Genomic DNA, 27,922 nt, shown 5'->3' on the forward strand with positions numbered 1-27,922 from the left:
CCATGGTCTTCAGTCCCCTTCAGGCAGGTGATGCTGGCTACCTCAGCACATGCCCTTGCTTCTTAATTAGACACAGCTCACCCTAATCCCACCAACTTTCCAGAATGTCCTTGCTGACCCTTAGGGCAGGATAGACTCTACCTTTAAGTCAGGGGGGATTTCTTTCTCTAATAAAGCTTGCTGGAGATGTCTGTTCTGTTCCCACCCAATGCCCCCAAGGTGCTTTGCCAGGAAGAGCTCAGAAGTCCCATCTTCCAAGAAGTGTGTGTGTTGGGGTGGAGTAAGAGCACACTCAATTGTCTTTCCTAAGAGAAGGGACAGTTGTCAGGGTGAAGTGCTGTATTGTGTTCTATTGAGGACTACCAGTGAAACCAAGTAAACATGTATTTTGGAGAAGGAAGGAATGCTAGATTCTAATACGTTCTATCCTGCTCTTTTTACTTCAGTTCATTTCCTCCGGTGGCTCTATGGCTGATTATCTAACATTTCTGCTTTGGACCATCATGAAAGGCAGGGGACCTCTTGTTTCTAGCTATCACCTTTTGGACTCCTGTGCCAGCATCCCTCCAAAGACAAGGCCCTGATCCAATCCTTAAATAAGAGTCTGCAGGACTAGCACCAGTTGTTTAGAGAAAGAGGACCTCTGTGCAGAGGTGGAGTGGTGGCCCCCAGCTAGAAAGCAAGGCCTGGGTAGTTGGTGGCAGAAGGGGGATGGGGAATGGAAGAAGAGGTGGGAAGAAGCTGAGAAAGGGGGTGGGGAGGAGAGGGGCGGGTCGGACCTCACTCCCCCACCCTCCCCACTCCACCCGGTGCTGCCAGCACTCTTCCAGCCCAGCCGGCCACATCTGGCGTCTGCCCGCCCTTGTTTCCGCTGCATCCAGACTTCCCCGGGTGGCTGGAGGCTCTGTGTGCATCCAGGACTTTAGATATACAAAGGGATTGCCAGGACCTGCAAGCACTCGCGGCAGTGGTGTGTACTGGGACTTGGGACCCCCGTTATGAGCCCCTGAACTCCAAGAAGCCAAGGCAATAGAGTAAGGGGATCTCGGAACACCGTGTAGAGCAGGCGCCAGCCAGGCGGACCCCAGGGCACAGTCAGCGACCTCAGGGTGACACGCGGAGCCCGGGAGCGCAACGATGGAGGCACGAGTGGCCTGGGGAGCGCTTGCTGGCCCGCTGCGGGTTCTCTGCGTCCTGTGCTGCCTGCTGAGCCTCGCCATCGCTGCACCATCGCCCATCATCAAGTTCCCCGGAGATGTTGCCCCCAAAACAGACAAAGAGTTGGCAGTGGTAAGTTGCTATGCTGGCTGAGACAAATTTAGGAAACAGAAGACGCAGGCCACTCTCCCTATGACCCCCTCTACTGGCACACAGCGTCTAGAGGGACTTTGGTAAACATCTTTGAGGGTCTCTTTCTTGGCCAGTTGACGGAGTGGTTGGCTTTTGTAAACAATGGGGAGGGGCTTTGGTAGGAAGAGACCACTGATAAGTAACTTGGGGAAGGTCAGGGTACATCCAAGGAATCAGAAAGAAGCAAAGGAGGGAGGTGATTGCCTTGGGAAACATCTGGAAAGGGTTGTTTTTGTGAATAATAGGGACTTTGTCTACTTACCTAGGGGATTTGGTTCTAGGCGGGCTTTATAAATGTCTTTTAGACCCAATAGGAGAGCTGGCAACAGAACTTTGGGCAAGCATCTTGTCAGGCCTTTAGGGCAATCAGTTAAAGGGGAATCTCTTGAAAATGGGGGGGGGGGTGTTTGGCATATAATTTGTATAAGCCTTTGCACGTGAAAGGATAGCCAAAGCAAGGCTTGGCAAACTTCTGGGAAACTTTGGCACACAGCTAGAGACAGGCCTTTGGTGAGGCGCTGGAGGGGACCATTTGGCAAGTACTTGAGGCTGGAGGGAAGCAGAATGTGCATTTTGATGGAAGCCTTGTTTTACTGCAGAAGTTGTCCAGGAGGGTCGGAGGGGGGTTTCTTTGAACTTTTCCCTGGAGTTAGAGGACACAAGGAAACAACCCGCCAGGCTGGCAGGCCTGAGGAGCAGGAGCAGAAGGCCAGGGCGCGTGGGGCGTGGGCGGACTGAGCCGGGCTGGGGTCGGCCAGCGGCCAGTACGACCTCCTTCTTGGCCAGGCTCCAGAGCTGCGGCTCAGTTGTTGTGTGAGCGTGCGCCTGGCTCTAGGGCACCCTGGCAGCAGCATTGCATAAGCTAGACAGAGAGGCAGCTGCAAGGTGATACCCACAGTAAGGAGTAGACACCTCTCCCCATCCACTGGCCATGGGTTGGCTTAGGTGCTTTGCTGGATCTCAGGACATCTATATCTTTATTGCTTTTTTTCAATTATTTTAGAAAATTTCCAGCCACCCTCCTCCCCAATCTATTCAAGACTAGGAATCACATGCCCTGGGGATGGGGGTGGGGGTACTAAATCTCCTTCCACCAGACTTCCTTTACAACCACGGTTCTCAACCTGTGGGGCAAGACCCCTTGAGTAGATGGAATGACCCCCATCCCCAAGGAGTCCCATATAACAGGTGGAGAGAGCTCAACAAGGTGGCCAAGGATGGTGCATACTTGGGGAGTCCAGGGCAGGAAGGTTCTGGGTTCAACTTAAAGTGAAAAGTCCCCCTCCCTAAAAGAAGAAAACAAAAAAGAAGAAAGAGAGAAAGAAAAGAAGGCAGGCAGGAAGGAAGGAAGGAAGGAAGGAAGGAAAGAAAGAAAGAAAGAAAGAAAGAAAGAAAGAAAGAAAGAAAGAAAGAAAGAGAAGGAAAGAAAAGGGAGGGGGTTTTAACTTATATGATCTGACTCCCTGCAAATTCTATATTAACCTACTGGCCTGGTGATCTCTGATGGCTGATTTAACTTCTGGAGTAGCTGTTTCTTTGAAGTCAGAGGGTCATAGTGGCACCATCTCTGTGATAGATGGGCAGGTACTTTTAGAATCCTGGAAGAGTGTATGGCACTTGGGAAGCACTCAGTACACATCAGGCATTACTGTTATATTACCACTGTGGTCATTACTCTCATGCCGTCTTTCCCCGGCTTTGTTGAGTGCCTCCAAACAGGTGAGAACCAGTCATGAAGCCAGAACTCCTAGCTCCTTTTGCCATTCCAGCCAACCTTTCCCATGTATTTAAGTTTGTATTTGTGATCCACCCACATCTTGCATCAGGTATCAAACTTACAGACTAGAAGTGCCTGCCTCGATCATCAGTTTACCGCAGCAGTAGCACAGGGATTGACACATGGTAGCCATCAAACAATATTTGTTGAGCAGCTGGTTGGTAGTTTGGGATAGGCCCTCTAAAGAATAAGGCCAACATCATTTTAGAATGGTAGACCTCAGGGCTGGAGATATGCCTCAATAGTTAAGAGCACTGTCTGCTCTTCCAGAGGTCCTGAGTTCAATTCCCAGCAAACACATGGTAGCTCACAACCATCTATAATGGGATCTGATGCCCTCTTCTGGTGTGTCTGAAGACAGCAACAGTGTAATCACATACATAAAATAAATAAATCTTTAAAAAAAAAAGAAAGAAAAAAAAAGAAATGGTGGACTTAAGATTTGAATTCAGGTCTGCTACCAGACCCCCATGCACACAATCCTTGAATTTCTTCATAAGAAAAACAAATGAGGAAAATAATGAATATATTCCTAGCTCTGTTGGGAGGTTCAATCAGATAGAAGCTGGGGTCTGAGGGCTCAAGAATGATCGCTTGGTGTCAAATCCAGATTTGCCATTTGTGAGTGGTATCTACTTGAGCAAGTTTCTTAAGCTGCCTGATTTTTTTCTTAGGTTCTTCCTCTGCATGACGTGAAGTATGTGTGTGTGTTTGTGTGTGTGTGAGAGAGTGTGTGTGAGTGTGTGTTTTACATAAGGTAACACCTACTAAATTATAAATTCAAGGAAAGCAAAGGTGGTAGCTATGCCCTTTACAAATGCATCACTCCACTGGTGGGTGACAGAATTCATCTGGGAGCCTAAGACTCCACTCACTGTCTTAGGATTCCTGATTTCATCCTGTCCCAATTAGTGAATGTTTGGCAGAAGTCAGGGTTACGTGCTCTGCCTCCCATTGTGGCTCCTGGCTTTGAGAGTGTCTATCTCTTTCAGCAATACCTGAACACTTTCTATGGCTGCCCCAAGGAGAGTTGCAACCTCTTTGTGCTGAAGGATACCCTCAAGAAGATGCAGAAGTTCTTTGGGCTGCCCCAGACAGGTGACCTTGACCAGAACACCATCGAGACCATGCGGAAGCCAAGATGTGGCAACCCAGATGTGGCCAACTACAACTTCTTTCCCCGAAAACCCAAGTGGGACAAGAACCAGATCACATACAGGTGCCAAGGAGGGGCTGGGGAACACAGAACCAGCAGCCTGTAGGATGTGTTTTTCCTTGGGAATTGTCTTCCCAGGTCAGGGGGTCCATGAGTTGTCATTCTTGAGAGCTGAGCATCCAGGGACTTTGCATTCAGAGTTCTTGGTGTGTGGAGCCAGGCAGACCTAGGCTTGAGTCTCATACTCAGTAACCATGGGGGCACTCTCCTGCACTTACAGCTGGTATCCTTGCCTATGGAACAGGGCTAAGAAATCTGCTCCTCATAGAGGTAGTTGAGGCACTACATTAGATTAAATTTAAATCAAAAGCTTCCACAATGTTTGATATAGAGCAAGGGTCTACAAGTGTTGGTGATTGTTATTATCATCTGGGTCACTGGGGCAGGTGGAGGATGCCTGGTGATCAACCGATAACTGAATTCTCCATTGTATAATGTCTCTCTATGATTGGTTGCTAACTGGGCTAAGATCTCGACTCTATGTGCCTGGTATTGATCAAGGGTGAGATCTCTGCCTTTTGATTGATATTGTATTGTTTATTTCCCTGATGCCCTTGTCCCAGACAGAGTGAGGGATGAGAAGGTCTGAGACCCTGAAGACATCAAGGCAGTATAGGAGGGTGTTGTCAGTGAGCTTCGCTCAACTCATCTGCTGCACAGGAACACACACACATAGACACTTGCACAATTGCATATATGCACAGTCATATGCATTTCTCCGCCCTCTAGGATCATTGGTTACACTCCTGACCTGGACCCTGAGACAGTGGATGATGCCTTTGCTCGGGCCTTAAAAGTATGGAGTGATGTGACTCCACTACGCTTTTCTCGAATCCATGATGGAGAAGCTGACATCATGATCAACTTTGGACGCTGGGGTAGGCTGAAGTGGGCTAGAGAATGGAACAGCACAGAGACAAGGGGGCTAGGTAGACATTTGAGAAGCATGGGCATCCTGAGGGCAGCTTACCAAGGAAGTGTAGACATCAGATGTGCATCAGATGGAGGTAGCAGAGCATGTCCCAGACCCTGGAAAGCCACAGCTGTGATAGCCTAGAATTCAGGGCAGTATATCTACCCTACATGCATCGAAAACCTACTGAACCCTGTAAATGACAGCCCTTAGTGCATACTGCTACGTGGACTTAAAATAATAAGAAAGACCTTTACAATTAAAATTCAGTAGTCTCAATAGCAACATGGGAGGAAGCGGAGTAGAATCTGGGGCCAAGCCACCATACGAGCTGTTGGTATCAACTGGCACCAACACACATATGAAGGCTGGTGGTGTGGATACAAGGAGGTAAAGCAATAAAGGCAGAGGGCAGGGGAAGAACAGTGTGGATATGGGGCTAAGTAGGGGAAACATTCTGTCACACTAGGCCTGAAGGCTAGCTCTGTGGATTGTGATGACAGTCTGCCATGAGTATAGGGCATAGTGAGGAAGACGGTATTGATGGGAGGCCATGGGTACCAGGAGGGGATGGAGTTATCACGCTGTAGTGGCACTGAAGACATGTGGGTGGGTACAGTGTTCTTGATAGCCACGAACATAGCAAAGGTCTACCTATGGTGCAGGTGAGAGGACCATGTGGCCTTTAAGAGCATGGGCCACAGGATGGTGACAACCAAACTAGACCTTTTCCATTGAGTCCCTGCAATGTTTGTTCCGGATAACCCCGATGGGAAAGGGACAGGTGTTTAGAGGGCTGAGGAGTGCCCAACACAGATAAGGGTGTGGCTGGGCTTAAGGACCCAGCCGTGGGGCCAGGGAATGCTAAAAGCTAAGAGTCAATGTGGGTTTCAGAGCATGGAGATGGATACCCATTTGATGGCAAGGATGGACTCCTGGCACATGCCTTTGCCCCGGGCACTGGTGTTGGGGGAGATTCTCACTTTGATGATGATGAGCTGTGGACCCTGGGAGAAGGACAAGGTAAGATAGCCTCTGTCTTCATTCATTTCTGTTTCCTAGCAACCCAAACCGACCTTAAGCCCTTTGTTTGCTCTGATGGGATCAGGGCAGTGGGAGGAGGAGGGAACTCAGCCTCCAGGATGAACCCACAGCCCAGTGTCTGAGGAAGGCCCTGGAGAGGTGGGTCCCATCTTCTGTGTATCCTGCAGTGGTCCGAGTAAAGTATGGGAACGCTGATGGCGAGTACTGCAAGTTCCCCTTCCTGTTTAACGGTCGGGAATACAGCAGCTGCACAGACACTGGCCGAAGCGATGGCTTCCTCTGGTGCTCTACCACATACAACTTTGAGAAGGATGGCAAGTATGGCTTCTGCCCCCATGAAGGTGAGCATCTAACCTGGCCCCAACCCTCATCCTACCCAGGCCCCCAGCCTAGGTGTTCCTGCTGTGGCTACATCCTCTGCATTCCACAGGCCCCCTCATCTAAGCGCTCATAACCCTGATTTCAGCTGTCGTTGCGTCCCCCTCTAACTGTGTTTGTTGCTTTAGGGACAGGCACACATTCTAAGAAGTGTAGTTGTGTAAGTTCATCACCACTGTGTCAACACAGTATCCTTACACAAGCTGAGATGGGTTCAAAGTCACCAGTCAATCTGCCCTTACGGGCCACTGTCACACAGGATCCCTACCCTATGTGTGTGGTCTGTTGTAAATTAAATACTATTTTTGTGGAGCATGACCATATCTGCTTACTTCTTTATATTTAGCTAAGTCACTTCAGGTGACTTAGCTTTATTATTTGTGAGACCATGGATTTGATATATTAGTTATTTTTTCTAACATACATGAGAATGTATGACCTTGAAGGTATCAAAGTATGGGGGTTGGGGGGGGCACTTTACACTTTATACAAGACCTAGGGCTCAAGACCAGGAGGCCAGGAGAAGAGAGATGAGGCCTAGAGACAGACCAAGAGTTGAGCAGTAGGAGGGGGACAAGATTCGGTCTAAGCTGGTACCTGCTCCCAGTAGGGACTCCAGTCTGAGAATATTAGCCACCTCTCCCACACTGGGCCCACTGTACAAAAGAAAGTCACTTAAAGTGGTCAGAGCTATGACATCTGACTCTACCTTCTGTCCTTGTGTCACGACAGGTATCCAGCTCCAATCAGTGGTGTGTGTATGTGTGTGTGTGTGTGTGCGCGCACGCTCAGCTCATCAGAGTTTGAAACAGTTTTCCCCTCTATCATCTATTGAGGTCAAAGTGTGAAGCAGGGAGGGGGTGCTGATATCCACACTCAATCTACTTTGAAAGCTACCTGGACACACTTTCTAATCATAAAAAATTTTTTGTAAAAGTATGAATGCATCATAATTGGCCAGACCATCTCGCTTGACGGTTCTAGAAATCAGAAACCCAGAAAAAAAAATGTTGGAGAAATGGGAGAGAGAAAATACAGACCTACTTCTAATTATTAGCTTATTCACCAACCCATAAAGACATTCCTGAGTCATAGACAGGAGAGTCTGTTTGGGGTAAGGAGGGTCTGTAATTGTATATAATTGTATATGGCTGTGACTCTCCCTGTCCCTATTGCAACATAACACTAGCGCCAATCATTTGGACAGGAAGGACGGAACAAAGAGCTTCTAATTGTCTTCCTGTTTACATTTCTCCTTTTCCTTCTTCTGTCTTTGTGGGGCAGATCCAAACCATGGCTTCACACATGGTAGGCCTGCTCTTCTCCACCACAGAGCTTTAGCCACAGCCTTGTTTATGCTTTTTATCACGGAAGCTAAACTTTGTACTAAGACTCAAGCTATTGACTATTAGTAAGTCAGAGGTAGGAGATGGGGGAATCATAGAAACCCTTCTCAGAGTCAGCCCTTCTGTTGATACAAGCTTCATGGATAGAAATGGAAACAGCCTTGGATTTCTTAAGTTTGGACAGGTTCCCTCTGTGTCAGACATTGGCTATTGATTTGGTCCTCGGCCAGGTTCAAGTACGCACAAGGCACACGTGTTTGGGTCTTGGGGCAGCGATTGTGATTACTCAGCCCCTCCTGACTGCTGATTCAGTGTCTCTTCCCTGACCTTCTCTTTGGGAAGAGGGTGGGTCCCAGAGGAGATGGGCTTCTGGGTGGCAGAAACGCAGCTGGTGGGATCAAAGTTATCACTTAACCCTCCCCTCCCCGACTCTGAATCACCAGGGCCTCTGGACTCAGATCTGCCTCTTCTCTTAGTTCTGCTCTTTCTGGTCCATCAAGAAAAAGTTTCCTGTTTGGGAGAGGGGAGAATATCAATGAAGATAGAGACCCAGCCCCTTTCCTGCATTGGGAGGCCAGGGGTTGGGTTCTATTCAGCTTGCGGTAGAGTTAACAGACCCAGTGAGGTCACCTCTGGCACTGCTGTGCACAGATGGTCCTCGTTACGCACTTGTGGTTTTGCTAGTTGGCAATTCCAGACACACACCATTTTGTAACTCTGGAGTGGATGTAGGGATGGGAGCCTTGGGGGAGCTCAAGGCAGGCTGACCTTGATCCTATCTCTCCCCGCTCTCCAGTCATGGCCTACCCTGTGGTCACCAGAGTAGGAGGCTAAGATACCAGCTGCCCCTTCTCCTCACCCTTCCATAGGGATTGGCTATAGCAGCAATGGAAATCTCTAGAAAGGACCAAAACTTTCCCAGAGAAGCCAATTTTTACTAGTATAGACTGGTTTATTAGATTGATTTTTTATCATTTTAAACTAGTGTAAGTGTGTTTGTCTTAGTGTGAGGATATACACATGAGTGCAGGTACCCTCCCAGAGGCTAGGAACATCAAATCCTGTGGCTGGAGTTACAGATGGCTGTGAATTGCTTGACATGAGTGCTGGGAACCAAACTTGGGTCCTCTGGAAGAGCAGACATTGCTCTTAACTGCAGAGCCATCTCTTCAGCCCCTAGAGAATGCTTGTAATTAATATTTTTCACATAAAAACAACTTGTGTTGTATGAACCAGCAAGTGAGTGATTAGCCATCTCTGCCCAGGCAGTTATCTCTTTCAATGGCATCTCCCCTCCCTCTTTGCCTCCCCAGCCTTGTTTACCATGGGTGGCAATGCAGACGGACAGCCCTGCAAGTTCCCGTTCCGCTTCCAGGGCACATCCTACAATAGCTGTACCACCGAGGGTCGCACAGACGGCTACCGCTGGTGTGGCACCACTGAGGACTATGACCGAGATAAGAAGTACGGATTCTGCCCCGAGACTGGTGGGTATCCCTGCCTCTCTCTGCTCCTCAGAGGCAAGCATTTTGCCATTTAATACCCACTTGTCCACCCACAGCGTCTTCCTCAAGGCCAGCTGCCAGGTACCACCTGGGCATGAGAGCCAGCTGTTGCAGATGTGCTATTAATTTCTGGCCAGCCGGCTTGTACCCCGCTAGCCAGTCTGCACCCAGTCTTTCAGCTCTGACACTGTGTTCCTCTCCTTCCCTCTGACCTTGAATCTTCTCACCTTCTCTTAGCTGTATCTCTTCTCTGTCTCCTAGTTATCCTTTCTTACCTCTCTCTTCTCCAACATGTGTTTACTGAGCCTGCTTCTTGAAGCTAAATCAGAGATTGGTATCTGTAAGACTGTGCCTAAAGGCTCATCTTGAGATTGGTATCTGTAAGACTGTGCCTAAAGGCTCATCTTCTAGGGCAGTGTGTCGAGACCATCAGTTCACTCAGTCCTCTGGGTGTCTGATCTCTCTGCTTCTATCTATAAGGGTCCAGTTCTTGACTCTGAACAATGGCTACCTGGGTTTAAACCTTGGGTCTGGTACTTACTTTCAAGTATTATCTGCTCAGCAAGTTTCTTAATGTCTTCGAGCCTCTTCAAGACAAGTCCCGTCTATGACATGGAGATGCCACTATAGGGTCTCTGCTGTGCCAAGGCTATTGATGGAGGTGAATAGGATAGACTGGAATCCAGTGAGTGTATGCTAATGCCACTGTCTTGTCATTGCTTCCTGGCAGTGGCCTCAGATCCTTTGCTGCCCCTTGACCTCTGTTGTTTACCTCGCAGCTATGTCCACTGTAGGTGGAAATTCAGAAGGTGCCCCATGTGTCTTCCCCTTCACTTTCCTGGGCAACAAGTATGAGAGCTGCACCAGTGCCGGCCGAAGTGATGGCAAGGTGTGGTGTGCGACCACAGCCAACTACGATGATGACCGGAAGTGGGGCTTCTGTCCTGACCAAGGTATGAGGCTCTGGCCTTTGGATAGAGACACTGGACACTCCTCCACACCTGAGCTGGAACATTCTGAGGCCCAGACTATGTTCAAGCATAGCTATTGCCCCTAGAAAAGATGCCCTCATTGTACCTTCAGATCTACCATCAGAGCAGAGACTCTGCTCAACCCCAGGGAAGACAAGTTCCCTGCTTAGGTCCAGCCAATTCAAATGGAGATTCACACAGCTTCAGAATGAGGCACTAAGACTAGGCACTGACCCTGGGTAGGGATCAGCACAGCTATTGCCTTTCTTGCCTTCTACTCCAGCCACCCCTCCTGGTAGGACTGTCACTAGCAGGAGATATTCAAAGCAGGGTGCTTTGGGTCCACCTTTCAGTGCCTAGCTGCCCACAGCTTCAGTTTTTCAGGTAGCCCAAAATGTTTAGGTAAGGGGATAGGTCCAGGACCTGCCAGAATTAGGTGAGTCTCTAGTTTGATTTTTGGTTTTGTGAATAAACACTTAGGGAGGAAAGAGTTATTACAAAGAGGCTTAACACTCTCAGGTTGAGGGAAGTCAGAGCAAGAACTTAAGGTAAGAACCTGAAGGCAAGAACCATGGTGGAATACCACCATGTAGCTAGTTCACAGATTCAAGCTTAGCTAGCTTTCCTATATAGCCCAGGATATATGCTCAGGGAATGGAGCCACCCGTAGTAGGCTATGCTCTCTGCATCTATTGGAGACCAATTTGATGGAGACAAATACTCAATTGAGAGTTTTTAACAGTGATTCTAGGCTGTGTCGCATGGACAATTGATGCTCACTGAGACACTCTTTCCTTCTGTAAGGAGTGCTTTTCTCTTGTATTGAGGTGCACCTTGGTGAATGCCAGCAGCTGGCCAAATGAGTTTTTCTTAGGAGTTTTTCTTGCCCACCAAATGCTATCCTAGGAGATAGGCTGACACATCTGCTTTCTGAAACTTCTACCTATGGTGGGATCTCTATCCATGTGAAGAGTATGTGGCCACTCAGGCTGTCATGGACAAAGCATAATATACTAGTGGCTTAGAACAACATAACCAGACTCTGGACTCTTTCCTGAGTCTGAAGGCTGGAAGTTTAGAACTAATGCACCCCCCTCCCCAAGCCTGTATCACTACATTGTCTGCTTCAGTCATTATATGTCACTCTCTGTTCCATATCTGTCCCTCTGTCTCTCTTCCTGTGAGGTCATGATCCACAGTGGGCTAAGAGCTCATTGACTGCGATGTGGTAACATTTTAACAGATTCATTTATTTGAGACAGGGTTTCATTCTGCAGCCCAGATTGGTCTCAAGCTCACAATCCTCCTTCTTCAGCATATCAAGTACTGGAATTATAGCTATATAATAACATTCTTGGCTCTGGCTTCCAATTTAGCGATATCTGCAAATAAGATCACATGTCCTAGGTAACCAGGGACAGGATTTTATATTATTATTGTTGTTGTTGTTGGGCCTGTGGGATAATTGAGTCACAACATGGAGGGTGCAGCACATGATTTGCCTCCTCTCCATAGCCAAGCCTGAGCAAGCCATACAGGCATGGATATGTTTTGTTTCAGTTTCCCCTTGAGAGTGGATTTGCTGGCATAGACTAGGCGAATGCTATATCACCAAGCCACATTCCCAGGGGAGTGGCTTTTACTCCCTTCCCTGGGGAGAAATGGTGAAACCCTGAAGCCAGAATCTTCCTCTTGCTCTCCCTCTTTGAGATTCTGAGTGGCAGGTTTTATGTCAACTCTCACAAAGGGCCATAAAGCATGACTTGGCATACTTGGGACTTGAAGCAGATGCCCCTGTCTCTCTCCCTCATACCACATACAACTATCATTGGGAAAGGGTGAGAGGATGCTTACTGGCCCACTCAAAAGCAACAGTACTCCCAGCACAAGGGAAACACCAATACATGCCACTTCTAGAACTTTTAGCCCAGCCCTGGAGTTGACCCCTCCCCCCCCCAAATCCTATGAGGAAGATCTTGATGCCTGTCTTACTTCTCTCTTGAATTCTACCCTGTGTCCTGCCTTGGCACTCAGGATATAGCCTGTTCCTCGTGGCAGCCCATGAGTTCGGCCATGCCATGGGGCTGGAACACTCTCAGGACCCTGGAGCTCTGATGGCCCCTATCTACACCTACACCAAGAACTTCCGATTATCCCATGATGACATCAAGGGGATCCAGGAGCTCTATGGTAAGCCACTGCTTGAGGGCCTCTGGGGGTAGAAGTGTTTGCAAGTATCCCACAGTTTGAGTGGGAGGACACAGAGGTGGAAAATGCCAGACTTCATCTAGTCAGAACGGCCAGGGACATCAGCAGAGGACATGGCTTGTGCCTGGTCCTCAGGCTTCAGAGTAATGCTCCAAAGGGCTGCTGAGACAGCCCTGTCCTTTCTAAACTCTAGTTATCCATGCCTTTCTTGGTTCCCCATTTCCAGAGCTTTTCTTGTGCTAGATATATGAACTGAGGCTGGAGAAAGGCAGTATGTCTGGCTCAAGGTTGACTAGATCTCAACAGCCAGGTAGGGTTTAGGATCCAGAAGAGTGAGCTGCCTACAGGGCAGGATTTTCTCTGGCATGGGATGAGTGTTGCTAGTTCTCCTAAGATGCTGATGTTTCATTTTGTGATAGAAACATAATAACTGCTCCCTGCCACCAATGACCGTCTATTGTCTGTGCTTTCAGTGAGGTTAGACGCTAAAAAGCCAGTCAATTTCTTAAAAAAGAAATCAGATTATATAATAGTCCTAGTGGTTCCTGGACCAGGAAAAGCAGTGGAAGCAGAGCCTGGATGGGGAAGCCCACGGACTCTGAACTTGGGAAAGAACCAGAGATGCAGACAGTGATGTGTGGGATTGCAGTCCTGGTAAGGCTACATGCCAGCTGGAAGGATGTAACAGTTCACCTCCCTAGATGCAACTGTTGCTCACCCTGAAGAATACAAAAGCAAATCCTTAGGAAAGTGCCACTCCTCTACTGGCACCAGCCAGCTCTCTCTGTTCTTAAAGTAAGAGATCACACAAGATTCAAGCTTCTCTTAGTTCCCCTCTCTAAGCTCAGGCTCCACCGAGGTAGACATCTCTTTTTTTATAGCCTTAGCAGGTTAAGTGAACAATATTGGGACCCAGCCTAATGATGAGAAGCCTTGTTGCTGGGGAGAGTCTAAGGTCAGGTGTCTCTCCATTCCCCAGGGCCTTCCCCTGATGCTGATACTGACACTGGTACTGGACCCACACCTACACTGGGACCTGTCACTCCAGAGATCTGCAAACAAGACATTGTCTTTGATGGCATCGCTCAGATCCGTGGTGAGATCTTCTTCTTCAAGGACCGGTGAGTGAGGTTGCTTTTGTCTTTCTTACCCTCTGGACTCTCTCCTTTCTCATTGTTCTTGTGTCCCCACTGTTGTAGAGGGCTCCTGGGGCCGCACAGAATGACCTGCAGTAAGCAGTTTTTGCTTGTGTCTAACAACCCACAGATCTTGGTGGCTTACCACACAGGTAGTTGAATTCTGGGTCTACCAGATGTCTAAGACTTTGAATCAGCAGGGGGTCTGATATATTCTACATGCCACTCATTCTCTCATAGTTCATGGATACTTGTGGTAAATGACAAGGTTTAAGAGGCTAAATCAAACCATACACACACACATTGAAAGATTTCATCCATGCAATATCTGAGAATCTTCTAGCAGTGAAATCAAAGAACATAGCTAAGCTGGGCATTCCAGTCCACTCCAGCCCAGCCCTAAATGATAGACTCTGTTATCATAGAGCAAGGCACATCTACACATGATTCTAAAGTAGGACAGAGAGAAGAATGTAGGGGAATTAGCCAGTCTTCCATTGGTCTTCTCCCAGAATGCTATTGATCTCAAATGGCCAAATTGCTGTCTGTATAGATAGCGAGTGACCACAGGTAGAGAGAGATTATTTCCTTCATTCTATGAGGTTCTGGTCATGACAAATGGCTGAAAGTCACCCTAATGCTCTGGCTGCCAGGTAATGGGAAGTACAGTCTAGGACCTCGTTAAAAAGTCCATTCATCCATCTATTTGTCCATTGTCTATCCATCCATTTATTCTTACCTCAATCTATTAATCTATCACATATGAATGTATGTATGTATGCTTTGTTTGATCACTCGACCTACCAAGCATCCCTGTCTTTCCATTCTCTACTACCTTTCTGTACACTGACCCAATTATCCACTCATCTATTCGTCGGGTATAACAGTTAGAACAATGGGCAGTGGAAGTAGAAAACTACACTAATTCTCTACAGGTTGCACAATCACCAGCAGGCTCATTGTTTTCTTTGTACTTCAGCTTGGTCATTTTTAAGGTGAGGCTGATATTTTACCCTACCAAATAGAGCAGGTATAAGCATTAGATGCGTTTAGTGCTTAGAACAATGCCAGCAGAGAGGATGTTTGTTCAGGCCCATTAGCTGTCATCTTAATAAATCATAATTTAGCATCTATTGTGCCAGTTGCCTTGATGGGTTTCCATGATAGCTAAGGAAGGGAAGGGAGTGCGCTGGGAGTAGAGGGTCTATTTAATGTCACATCACTGTTCTCAAAAGAAATGCCCATGCTTCCTAGAATGGAGGTGATGCTAGTGATATAGGAGTCTCAGGTTAAGAAGCATAAATCTGAGACAGAGATAAAAGTTCCTGATGTGTATACAGTGTGGGTCAGAGAATCCACTGAGGCTGAAAGATGTCCATGGAGTGTCTTTCTTCTGTTCCACCAAGGACTTCTCTTCAGACACAGGGGCGGATGTGGGATACAAATGTTCTGCCTTTCCCAGAGTCTAGGTACTCAGTAGGTGATAACAAGAAGATAGAGAAATGAGACTCAAAAAGCAGTAAGTCAGATACAGTTAGGTCTTAGTGCCTGAGCCAGTTTTAGTGATTGTAGATGCTACTGGTGTCCTGCTTGTAGAGAGGGAGAAGAGGTAAGTGGGGACTCTACTCTTCAGCAAGGTCCCCAGCTGGCAACACTTGCTTCTGTGGAAACCTATCGTGTACGAAGCTGTCAGATGTAGGAATCTCGGAAAGAGCTCTGAGCCAAGGCTCAGGCCAAGGGTGGTTCTGACAGCATCATACTTTCTATCAGAAGGACCTAAATGTATATTCAATGGTGTCATTGAATTGATCTGTAAATAATTAAACAGTAATGGTGCTCTGGGAGAACAAGGCAGTTCTACAGGATCCTTGAATATGGATTCTGGAGTTAGATGTGGACTTAAATCCAGGCACTACCATAATCTGTCTAAGTGTCATTGGCAAATTAGGATCATGTCCCTGCTCAAGTATCCACTCTCTCTTGCCCCAGATTAAGCAGTGAAAGAAAAATTGGTCTTTCATGGTATAATGTGAAGGGACAAAGGTGCTTTAAGGGGCAAAGGGTCTGTGACTTGTCTTTGTCCATTGACACCTCTGCATGCCATGTATGCCAAGATTGGGTTCTAAAATGACTGCCAGTGGCCTTTAGGATTACAAGAGAGGGAGAGAGAGGGGAAAGAGGGGATAAGGGAGGGATGGAGAGAGGGAGGGAGAGAGGGAGAGAGAGAGAGAGAGAGAGAGAGAGATGTCTAGAGGTGAGACACCAGTCTATCTGTTCAATCTTGTCATGCTGATGTAATACACATGGCAAGAAATGTTAGGCTAACCAACCTTGGCAGAGTCACCCAGAAGACTTGTTCAAACAGAGTCTCAATCATAAGCCAGAGAATTCTGCTCTGCAGATGTCAGGTTCACATTTCTAAGGCAAGCCCTGGTGCTGCTGGGGCGGCTGGTGTGAGGACTGCAATTTGAGATCAGTGACCAATGGATACTCAGGGCCAGGTGCAGCTGGGGATAGCTTTTGTCTTTGTAACTCAGTGACAAGTCCATTACAATGTCAAAAGGCTGAAGACACCTGAGGTGAATTCCTAGGATGAGGATTAAGTCATGGGCATCAGGGGCTTCTGGTGTTGAAGGGTGATTGTAAATGTGAGAGAGAGAGAGAGAGAGAGAGATATGCTGGGCAGATCATCAAGCACACATGTTAGGCAGTTTTGAGTGTTACATTTTACAAGGTTCATTCATAAAAGTGCTTGGTGCTTAGTATGCCCCCAGTAAATGTAGCTCTTATCTTGCCAAAGCACATAGACCTGTTCCATTTAAATTCTGAAAATGTTCTGAAGTACTGTCAGTTGCTGCCTCGATTGGCTTCTCATCAAATAGGACAGATGAGACAACAGCCACTCCAGGCACTCAGTGCTGGTGTTGAGAGTCATTGAGGAAGGAAACACAGAAAACAGAGACAGTCTAGAGTGAGTTCCTGGAGTAGGTGAGAACAAGACAAAAGAGTGGATTCTCAGCCCTGGCACCCTGCAGAGCAGTATCCTATTCCCCAGTGTCTCTCTCCAACCTTCTTTTGACCTCCTTCCACCAGCCTTCCATGTTTCTGTGTTGGTTTTCTGGTTAGAGCCTCAGACTGATGGAAGGCGTGACATTTTGTGGCCCATTCTTGTCCCCAGGTTTATTTGGCGGACAGTGACACCACGTGACAAGCCCACAGGTCCCTTGCTGGTGGCCACATTCTGGCCCGAGCTCCCAGAAAAGATTGATGCCGTGTACGAGGCCCCACAGGAAGAGAAGGCTGTGTTCTTCGCAGGTATGTAGGAAGGTCTTGCTGGCCCTCAGTTCCTGTCTAACTGGATCCACTCCTCCACCAAACCACAGTTCCCAGGCATCTGGAGGTACTGCGGATCCTTTAGGAATCCGTCTCAACATCATCTCCCAAAGGGTAGTCTTTGTTAGGGTTTCTATTGTGCTAAAACACCAGGTTTAATAGTAACTTGAGGCGGTAAGGGCTTGTTTCAGCCTACAGTTGTAGTGTAGTTTGAAGGTAAGGAAGGGTAGGAACCCAAGGCAGGAACTGAAGCAGAAGCCGTAGATGGACACTGAACACTGGCTTGTTCCCCATTGCTTGCTCAGCCTGCTTTCTTATATGCCAGGACCACCAGCTCAGATGTGCTTCCATATTGATCACTACTTAAGAAAATGCCCCACAGTCTTGCCTACAAGACAATTTTAGCTTTTGTCAAGTAAACAAAAGAAAAAAAAACCTAGCCAACACACATTAAATTTATCTGGGAGGTTGGTCTAGACACTCAGCATCCACTAGCCCTACCCATAGGAAAAACATTTCCTCTCCTCTGGGTTCTTTGTTGATCTTTGTTTCCTTCCCTAGAAGAAAACAGAATCTCCTTTCAGTGCCTATATTTCCCTAACAACTTTGCAGGGCTAGAGTCTTGGCTGGTAGCTACCTTAATTAGACCTTTAAGTAAGTGTGTGTGTGTGTGTGTGTGTGTGTGTGTGTGTATGTCAGTCTCTCTCTGTTTCTGTGTGTATGTGTGTGTGTGTCTGAGTATAAGTCTCTCTCTCTCTCTCTCTCTCTCTCTCTCTCTCTCTCTCTCTGTATGTGTGTGTATGTGGTGTGTGTGTGTGTGTGTGTGTGTGTGTGTGTGTGTGTGTGTGTATTAAGACAGGTAGGGTTTCGTGCAATCCAGACTGGCTTCAAACTTTCAGTGTAGCCAAGAGTGACCTTTAACCCTTTAACTTAGGGCCCTCCTGCCTTCTCTCAAGTGTTAGGACCAAGCAGTTGCCATCATCACACCTGGTTTAATTTGACGCTGTGTGTGGAACTCAGAGCCTTACACGCTCTGCAAGCACTCAACTAACCAAGCTACATCCCTAACCCCAAACGTGTAAAAAAAAAGTATATATACGTCTGTCTGTGTGTATGTTTGTGTATGTATGTGTGTATGTGTGTGTATGTGTGTGTGTGTGTGGGGGGGGTGTGTACATGAGTGAAAGTGTTCACTGACGCTAGAGACATTGATCCCCCTGGAACTGGAGTTACAGGCACCTCTTAGAGTTTCTATAGCTTTGGTAAAACAGTATGGCCAAAAGCAACTTGGGAAAGAAAGGGTATATTTTGTCTACATCGCATCATCCAGGGGAGTCAGGGAAGGAACTCAAGGCAGGTACCTGAGGCAGAGGTTGTAAGCCACCAAACCTGGGTACTGGTACTCCCCTCCCGTCTTCATGAAGAGTAGGAAGCATTCACAGGCACCAAACCATCTCTGCCCCCAGCGGCACCCAGCGACACCTCATTTTTAACATAAAATGTTTTGTTTAAACATGTATCTATTTGAATAGAGAGTGATGTCTGAAACCAGGATAGAAACAAACTGTTTTTATACATGGTGTCCAGACTCCAAAGAAGCATCACTTTACTAGGATTGTTACCTTTTTCTTTGTTTTGAGACAGGGTTTTATCAGATAACGCAGGCGGCTGGCCTTTGCATTTGCTATATAGCCCAGGCTGGCCTTGAAGGCTCGGCTAAGATTAGAGCCCTTACTCCTATACGGACAGAACAGCTTTCATCTCCATGTTTTGGTGACCATAAGTCCTGGCCAAGTGAGCTGTGGCTCTCAGGGCACTGTGTACAGGTGGGAACAAGGGGCTTCTTGTGGCCATGTATATTGGCTGCTTGTCTTCCACATCTCCTCCCTTGACTGTCACCTTTTATCACCAACTTATAAAAACTTGTGACTATGAATTGGGGATGTAACTCAACTGGTAGGGTGCTTGTCTAGTGTGCACAAAGCCCTGGGTTCAGTGCTCTGCCCTATAGAGGTCAGGTGTTGGGGAGTCTGCCTCCTTGTAATCCCAGTTCTCAGGAGAGTGAGGTAGGTTGATGAGAAGTTCAAAGCCAGCCTGGGTTGCACGAGCTCATCTCAAAAGAAAGTGAAATAAAACATGATCCTGTGCTCGAGGCCTGCTTCTACAGAGCTGGGATATGAGCAGAAGGTCACGCCCTGTTGAGAAAGACCCAGTAGGCTCTTCTGCTGGAGAGATGATGGGAAGGCCAGATGGGCCTGAGGCATTTCCCAACAGCCATCAACTCATCTTCTGCCCCTTCCCTCAGGGAATGAGTACTGGGTCTATTCCGCCAGCACTCTGGAAAGAGGATACCCCAAGCCACTGACCAGCCTGGGGTTACCCCCTGAAGTCCAGCGAGTAGATGCTGCCTTTAACTGGAGTAAGAACAAGAAGACATACATCTTCTCTGGAGACAAGTTCTGGAGGTAAGAGGATCCCAGGGACAATGGCGACATGGCTCGTTCTATGCGGAAAGACACTCTGTGACTTGACATACACAGTGTGGGTAGATGTCTCCTCCCTGGCCTCCAGCCTGCCAGGGAACAGGCCCTCCAAGGGAAGTCAGGATGCACTTTCCTTGTAATATTCTGTTAAGGTATTTCTTGCCTGAATTTCCTTTCCTTTTTCAGCTGCCTCTGATTGAGCCTGACGATATCTAGTCTAGAGCCTCATGTCAGGGCAATGCAGAAGAGCTGGTATACAGTTACAGATAATAGCTGCTGTTGTTGCCAGCGTATGCCAGACGCTAATTGCAAGGCCCAGTGAAGTACAAGACACTGTTCTTTCCCTCTTTTCATCAGCAGGAAACAGAGTTCCAAGGGGTTAAAAAAACAGGCTTCAGTTCCCATAGTGGAGTGACAACTGGGCTGTGAGTCCTGGCATTCTGGTCCTGGAGAGTGCCCTTGTCCTCCTGATGCATGGAAACCCAGGGAGGGAAGGTGAAGGCGGGGGAAGCAGAGGGAAATGAAGAAGAGAGCATTCAACCAGGCCCTGGGAAGCCAAAGACAGCCTCCCCCATGTCTACAGCAGGCACTCTCCCCCATGTCAGTAGCAGGCACCCTCCCTCATGACTGCAGCAGGTATCCTCCCCCATGTCTGCAGCAGGCACCCTCCTCCATGTCAGTAGCAGGCACCCTCCCCCATGTCTGCAGCAGGCCTGGCCCATAGTGCAGACTGACCATGGATCAGTTTAGAAGCAGGCAGCTCTGTTCCAGGTCCTCTGAAAAGAAGGCTCTAGCACTGAGAGGCAAAGGTGAGGATAAGGGGCCAGAGAAAGCAGTATCCGCAGATATAGCTTAAGCCCAGGGGTGTGCTTACAATCTTTCACGGCTTACCAGTGAGGAAACTGAGACCTAAAGAAACTAAAGAACTCAGTCATCCTACTTACATGTAAGTGTGCTGGCCCAGAGATAGGCCTAAAGATGTGTTTCCTCTATCTTCCCCAGCGCTGCCTTCACTGTGCCCTTTGGATCATTCATCAGTGGGTGGACTAGAGTTCTGTAACACCCCTCCTCCATCCCCCCATCCCCACCTTCAGTGGCTGTCATTGTATACAAGCCTTACCCGGGAACTACTAATGGAACTCCCACACTTTGTCTGGCATCCCTGAACAAACAATCCAGCTTCCTTCATGGGCCTCTGTCCCCTCCTCCTTCTCTTCCCCTCACCCCACCAGCAACTGCCCTGATTCAGAAGCTGCTTATGTCCTGGGGCTGCCCATGGCAGGGTGGAATTCTGGACGCACTGCTGAGATACTTAGCAACCTAAGCTGATTGGTATCTCAAGCCTCAAGAAGAAAAACAGTCTGTCAGGAAACCACTGAGCTGACCTCGGCACATGGGCTCCGGAACACCCCCGGCATGCCCATACCCCTGGCATGCCCACGTACTGCGAATGGCATCCCAGGCACTCTGAATCTTTAAAACTCAGTGTGGAGGGAGGGCGAGATGGAGAGTCATAGACACGTGATTCAGAAATCTCAGACTCCTAAAGCCTAGGTGATTCTCCTGCAATGCCTGGGAAGTAGTCTCACTGAATCCCTCCTACACACCCTATGTGTATACACATGCAAGAACAGGCATGTCCCGTGTGAGCAGGAGTGTTCAAGCATACACAGACTCAGGCCCTGAAATGTCTTGCTGGTTTCTTTTCATCTTTTTCCTTGATAAGGCTTCTAACTCTAGATGCCAGAACAGATACTGTTCTCTGCTGAGGAAATTCCAGGAGCCATTGGTAAAGGGGCTAGGTTAGAAAGGGCTGATCTTAGGTTCTGGATTATGCACACAAAGGAGACAGGTCTGTCCCAGGAAAGGTGACACAGGGTTTGAGACACTTTCATGTGCCGTGGTTTCAGCAGAGAGAGAGAGGGCGGGAGGAAGGATGGAAGAGGTGGGAGAGAAGGAAGGAGAGGGAGAGAGAAAGAGAGAGAGAGAGAGAGAGAGAGAGAGAGAGAGAGAGAGAGAGAGACCAGGGTAAGCAGCTGTCCCCAGCATGGCAGCATCCCTTATGCAATATGTAGACGAAGGCCCAGAGGTAGCCCCTCATTGTCCTCCCGGAGCTTATGGTACAAAGAGGCTCAAAAACATTTGCATTTAATCTTGGCAACTCTTGTTCCAGACCTGAGTCTTGCTCCAGATGGAGGCTGTGCATATCACCTGGATTGATTCTCATTTAATGTAGATATTGTTATGAGTGTCATTTTCTGGACCAAGGATACTAAAGCAGAAGCGGGTCAAAGACACACATGGAAAAGCTGGGACAGAAATGTCTCCTCTGACACTCTCTACTCCACCCTCTACATCTGTAGACAGTCATTCAAGATGATGAGACTAGAGAGACAGGGAGGAGGTGACACCTCTCTTGACATGGCACTGTAGCCTTCCTGGATGAAAAGAACTTTCTGGAAGCAAGCTGGTTCATTTCTCTGATCCTCACATATACAATGGGTGGGGGTTGATTCCTGTCCTCTCTTTGTGCTGGGGGGAATCCTTGGGGCTTGGGATACATATCTCTGTACCACTGTAATCACAGGGAAGGAGGGAGGCTCAGTAGAGGTCATGCAGATGGAGGGTTGTGGGGGAATTGGGGGGTGGGGATTTTGAGCTAGAGGACTTGGTTTTGGTAACTTGGGCCATGAAGAAACAGCATTTCCAAGAAATTATATTCAGATGAAGGTACAGTGGTAAAGGTTTTTCTAACAGTTCATGGGGGGGGGGGTTTGCAAGAAAACCCCCTAGAAAAGACAGACATGGTGTAGGCTATGGTTGGAGCCTCTGGATGGAGGTGGAAGGGCTGGCTGCTCGGGAGAAGGAGAGCCATCCAGGATGCTGTGTAGAGGAAAGAAAGCTTAGCTAGCACCAGAATGGTTTCTAAAAGGATCTGCTTAGAAATTTCCTCCCTGGAGCTGAGGCTTGACCTTGTTTACTGAGATATCCACCAGCACACAGTGGGAGTACATAGCTTGTATAGTATTTACTTCTTTATAATAAATATAGCTAGTCTGTTGGGGGGAAGACAGAGGGAAAGAAGGGAGGAAAAGGACAGCAGCAATTAAAAAGTTCTCCAAGAAACTTGAAACAACAGCAAGGGAGAAGGATTTCCTAATGCTTAAGGTACTTACCTGGATTAAATACAGAGCCCGGTAGAACATGTACCCTGACAGCTGGGGCTGGGACTGGATGGTATGCAGTCAGCCCGGTGACTCATGGCTGAGAGCTTACATCTACCACATGGCATTGTAACCTCACTTCCTCTGAGCCTTGGTTAACTCCCAGACATGGCTTGTGATCCCCGCTTGACAGATGAAGAAGCAGCAATTTGTTCAAACCACACAATGGAAGAATTATGGGTCTGGTCCATTGGCCCTAGGACTCCAGCAGAGTATCAGAGGTTGTAAGGAAGGGACTGGAGACACGGTTCAGCAGCCAAGAGCGCTATCTGCTGTTCTTGAAGTGCTGGGTTTAATTCCCAGTACCCATATGGTTCAGAACCATCTCTACATAACTTGAGTTCCAGAGGATCTGATTCCCTCTTCTGGCTCTTGAGGACACTCATTTAGATGACACACAGACATACATGCAGGCAAAACACCCAAACACATGAAAAATTTAAAAGAAAAAAAAGAAAAAGCCTTAAAAGTACTATCAGTTCCCAAAACCTGCTGAATACCAGACAAGAGAGAAACGCAAGCTTGTGCTTCTTGGTGGCAGTCACACGGGCTGCTGCTCTTAGGGACTGTCTCAAGCCATTCAATTAGGAAGTAGCAGTGTGAGATTCAAACTCAGGTCTTCTCTAGACCCTCACATTGCTGCCCACTTCCCCTTTGAAGGGTCAAGTCTTATTTCCCAGACCCATTCTGTGCCATCCTTTGGGTCTGCTATCTCCAGGATCATCGAGTGAGGATGGGCAGCAGGTTGGCCTCCACAGAAGCCACCTACATCTCCCTGTCTCTCTCCTAGATACAATGAAGTGAAGAAGAAAATGGATCCCGGTTTCCCTAAGCTCATCGCAGACTCCTGGAATGCCATCCCTGATAACCTGGATGCAGTCGTAGACCTGCAGGGCGGTGGTGAGCTACCCAGGCCTCTATTAGCGATCTAGGATTTCCTGACCGGAGCCAGAAAACGGCTCCTTTTTGGCACACACTCCTGCAGGGCAGTCCCAGAAAACAAACCAGTCCCTTCAGCTCAGTGCTGGGAAGGCAGCCAGGCCCCTGACCCTTGCTGGCCCGTCCAAGCTCCAGGCTGTAAGATCTAGAAAGGCCCTCACAGCTGCAAGGCCTGGAGTCACAGGGGGAGGGCTGGGAGGCCTCCAGGGACCAGGAATATGGCCTGGTGCCCTATAATTCATTCTGGGGGTTGAGCCAGGCTGTATTGGGTTTCTCAGGAGGCCTTGTAACCACCTCCCATCAGAAGCATGGCTCCACTCAAGACAAGGCAAACTTTGTCATGCTCTGTCACTCCTGTGGCAGTGACCCCCCCCCCAACACACACACACACTCAGCTGCTTGCTTCTTTGCACCCTCAGCACAGGACAGCAATTGGAATTTGAGAACCATATTCCCAGGGAGGGTTCTGTGACTCTTTAGGATCCTGGAAATGAAGTCAGTTTGGCTTTCATGGCTTATTAGAGGAGGTTTTAGTTCAGCACCACAAAGGTGTGTGTGTGTGTGTGTGTGTTTTATGTGTGGTGTGTGTGGGTAGGTGTAGGTGCTCTTACCATCTGTAAAGTGCATATCCCTGAGCTCCCATGGGGAGTTCTCACAAGCGAAGAAAGCAAGCCATGTATAATCAGGTGCTCCATTAAGGGTTACCTTCAACCAAATACCTGTCAAAGTCCCTACTGTGAGCTAGGGTTTTAAATGGAGTAGACAGGGTCATGCATGTTTGGAGGAATTCACATATTCTAGAGCCTCTAGAGACCAGGAGGGAAAACAGTAGAAAATACATTATGCATATATATGTTTGTGTGTATGTATTTGTGTGAATGTGTATGTGTGAGTGTGTGTGTAAGAGTGTGCATGCTTCTGTGTATGTGGCTGAGTGTGGGTCTGACTATGTGCACACATGTAAGTGTGCATTACTGAGTGCATGTATTTGTACATGTGTGTAAGTATGGGTGTGGACCTGAGTATGTGGGGAGGGGGTTGAGTGTATATATGCATGAGTATATGTGCAGTGCAGGAGTATATGAGTGTATGTGTGGGTGTGTGTACACATGTGTGTGCCTGCTTATGAGTGTGCATGTGTATGGACTGAGTGCGTGTGTGTGTGTGTGCCTGAGTGTGCAGGTGGGCTAAGTGTGTGGGGCACTGAGTATGTGTGTGAGAGTTTGTGTGTATATGTGGCTAAGTGAGTGTGAGGGTGTGGGTAGGTCAGTGTATGTGTGAGTGTATTTGTGGGGGGCTGAGTGCTGAGTGTGTGTGAGAGTTTGTGTGTATGCCTGAATGTGCATGTATGTATTTGTGTGTGTGTGTGTGTATGTTTGTGTGTATGTGGGAGGGCTGAGTATATGCACATGGGGGATTGTTGTGTGTGGGGGGGGGCTGAGTAATTACATGGAGGGACCTGAGTGTGACTGTGTGTGAGTGTGGGGGAAGTCTGAGAGAGAGAGAGGGAGGAGAGGGGGAGGGGGAGGGGGAGGGGGAGGGGGAGGGAGAGGGAGAGGGGGAGAGAGAGAGAGAGAGAGAGAGAGAGAGAGAGAGAGAGAGAGAGAGAGAATGTTGTAAGGAACCAGAGACAAGTGACTCACTGACAGCAAAGGGTCGCTTCTCAGCCTCTGCTGACAGCTGACCTGCAAGAGTAGGGTCTAGTAGTTTTAGGTATTTTAGAGGTTTAAAGAGAAGCCATACATCAGTATATTCATATGATATTGCCAGATGTGTTTACATCTTGGCAACTCATTCAGAATTAAAGAGAAAGAGAAGCAAACATGTATGATTAGATTCATATTCATACATATTTATATTTACATTATTTATATGGGCCTTCTGCTCCCTGTCCCCTGATGTATGGTTATGTTTTTGGCTTGTGCTCAGAAAGGTGCTGCTGTTGCCAACTGCAAATATTGTCTGACTTAGTCTCATAACAAATTCTAAGTCAGTAGTTTTCAACCTGTGGGTTGTGACCCCTCTAGGGGGATCAAATGACCCTTTCATAGGGGTTGCCTAAGACCACTGGAAAAAAGATATTTACATTATGATTCTAACAGTAGCAAAGTTACACTTACTATGTAGCAATGAAAACATTTTATGGCTAGGGAGGTGTCACCACATGAGGAACTGTATTAAAGGGTCACATGACTCACAGGTTGAGAACCACTGCTCTAAGAAGTTGGTTCCCTGATCCCTGGCTTAGAAGTACAGCAACTAAGAGAACTGACTTCCTAGCCTTTCCTCTCTCTACAGACCAGAGGGTCTTCCCTGGTTGAAAAGCTGCTTCCCTATGCCAGGCAGACTTAACAGCTCTCAGGAATCTCCCGAGTATCACGTAAGGTCAGAGTGGGTCCAGTCTCTTTCTTCTTTCTCTCAGGTCACAGTTACTTCTTCAAGGGTGCTTATTACCTGAAGCTGGAGAACCAAAGTCTGAAGAGTGTCAAGTTTGGAAGTATCAAATCGGACTGGCTGGGCTGCTAAGCTGGCCCTGTTCCCGCGGGCCTTATAATCATCACTGCACACCGGGCCCAGGACACTGGGGAAGGATGTGAAGAGGCCTGGCTGCCCTGTCTTCCGCTCTGTAGTTAACCAGCCTTCTTCACCTGGTGATTTCAGATTTAAGAGGGCGGCTTCTTTTTGTGCCCCAAGAAAGGTGCTGACGGTACCCCTCCCAGGTGCTTCTTCTCCCTCCTCCCCACCCTAGGGGATGCTTGGATATTCACAATGCAGCCCTCCTCTGGGCTGCGCTGGTGCTCAACACTTCCGGTTCTTCAACATCTATGATCCTTTATGGCTTACAGCACCCTCAGAGTCAATGAAGGCTGACTTAGGAGGGCACGGGTGGCCCAACAGCCTGGCATGGGGCAGTGGGATACAGGTGTGTCAAGGTGGAAATCAGAGACACCTGGCTTCTCCCTTCCGGCTGCCCCGACACCTGCACTACTTTAGCTGTTTCCTTTGTATGCCTTTTTGCTCATTTTGTTCAACCTTTTCAGTTTTTCACGACATTGCATTTTCTGACCGAAGGACTCAGATAGTCTGACATCACTGCATGATACATCTCAGCCCGCCTAGCGATGATTCCCCTCCTCACTCTGTGTAGAGCATCCCGAGTCGCTTCCTCCACTGGATGGAGGAGAAGCAAGTCCGTGGCTTCCTGCTCAGCTTTCCTGCTTCTCCCTTTAACAGTTCCCCACGGGAAATGGCAAGCAAGTATAAATAAAGACGCCCATCGAGTGGCAGTGTTTGGCTCTGTTTTAGCAGCTCACAGCCAGAGGGGGAACTTAAAAAGCAAATCTCTGCGCAATGCAAGGCACAGAGGATGTGTGCCGGAAAGGTCAGAGGTGCCAAACTATGAACCCCAGAGTGAGTAGGCCTGTGTGTCTCATCTACATGGGGGAAGGCCTAGACACAGAGGTCGTTTTGATCTTGAGGAAGAGCGGGACACAGCAGCAATTCCATACCTGTAGGCATATGGTCTGTTAGAGGTTTGCTTTCTTTTTTTTTTTGTTTGTTTGTTTCTTTTTATAGTGAGAGTGATCCTAATGGTTTCGTCAATCATTTCCCTTCCCTGGGTCAGGTTCCTCATCCACAGTGGAAGCCAGTTGCTTTTGCCTTTTCTAAGCAGTAGTTCAATTTCTGTGAAAGACAGCCACAGCAACCACACCTGCTCCTCTTCGAAGAACCTTTTCAAAGACAGACTCTAGGGAGAGGCAGCTGGATTCAGAGGAAAGTGGTTGACCGGGATCAGAGAGCGGTTAGAAACAAAATCCGAACTGGGGCCAAATGATGAACGTAGTTCTCCGCCCAGAGCCACAGCTACAACGGCAACGGCTTCCATTCCCTCAAACCTCCCCAAGGAAACACACTTTGAGGGGGATGATGTGTTTGCTCTCTAAACACAGCCACAATAAATGTGGGAGTTTCTTCCACCTTTATGCCCCCCACCCCCGCTTCCGCATAGAGATTTGTCAATGAATTCTCAAAGCTACTTTTTTGGTGTGTGTTTGTTTTTCAAGAAGTCCCTGCCAGATCTGATAGGTTGGAAGTCTTA

At 48.0% G+C, this 27,922-nt stretch overlaps 1 protein-coding gene across 1 annotated transcript; it reads left to right on the forward strand.

The window, feature by feature from the left end:
* The first annotated feature begins 800 nt into the window (after positions 1-800).
* On the forward strand, positions 801-27,110 carry Mmp2 (matrix metallopeptidase 2). Its single transcript, XM_028788220.1, has 13 exons — positions 801-1,290; positions 4,120-4,346; positions 5,073-5,221; positions 6,151-6,279; positions 6,468-6,641; positions 9,338-9,511; positions 10,309-10,482; positions 12,535-12,690; positions 13,688-13,829; positions 17,023-17,159; positions 19,483-19,642; positions 23,675-23,784; positions 26,246-27,110. The coding sequence occupies exons 1-13, from the start codon at positions 1,138-1,140 to the stop codon at positions 26,347-26,349; spliced, it is 1,989 nt and encodes a 662-aa protein (XP_028644053.1). The 5' UTR covers positions 801-1,137; the 3' UTR covers positions 26,350-27,110.
* The last annotated feature ends 812 nt before the right edge of the window (positions 27,111-27,922 follow it).

Source organism: Grammomys surdaster, unplaced genomic scaffold (genome assembly GCF_004785775.1).
Source record: "Grammomys surdaster isolate TR1022 unplaced genomic scaffold, NIH_TR_1.0 125739, whole genome shotgun sequence".
In the NCBI taxonomy this organism is placed as follows: Eukaryota; Metazoa; Chordata; class Mammalia; order Rodentia; family Muridae; genus Grammomys; species Grammomys surdaster.

Excerpts from the sequence above, each read along its gene's own strand:
- Mmp2 (XM_028788220.1), top strand. The coding sequence starts at position 1,138 with ATGGAGGCACGAGTGGCCTGGGGAGCGCTTGCTGGCCCGCTGCGGGTT. Across the intron at positions 6,280-6,467 it reads GACCCTGGGAGAAGGACAAG|TGGTCCGAGTAAAGTATGGG; the intron begins GTAAGATAGCCT and ends TGTATCCTGCAG. Across the intron at positions 13,830-17,022 it reads ATCTTCTTCTTCAAGGACCG|GTTTATTTGGCGGACAGTGA; the intron begins GTGAGTGAGGTT and ends TCTTGTCCCCAG.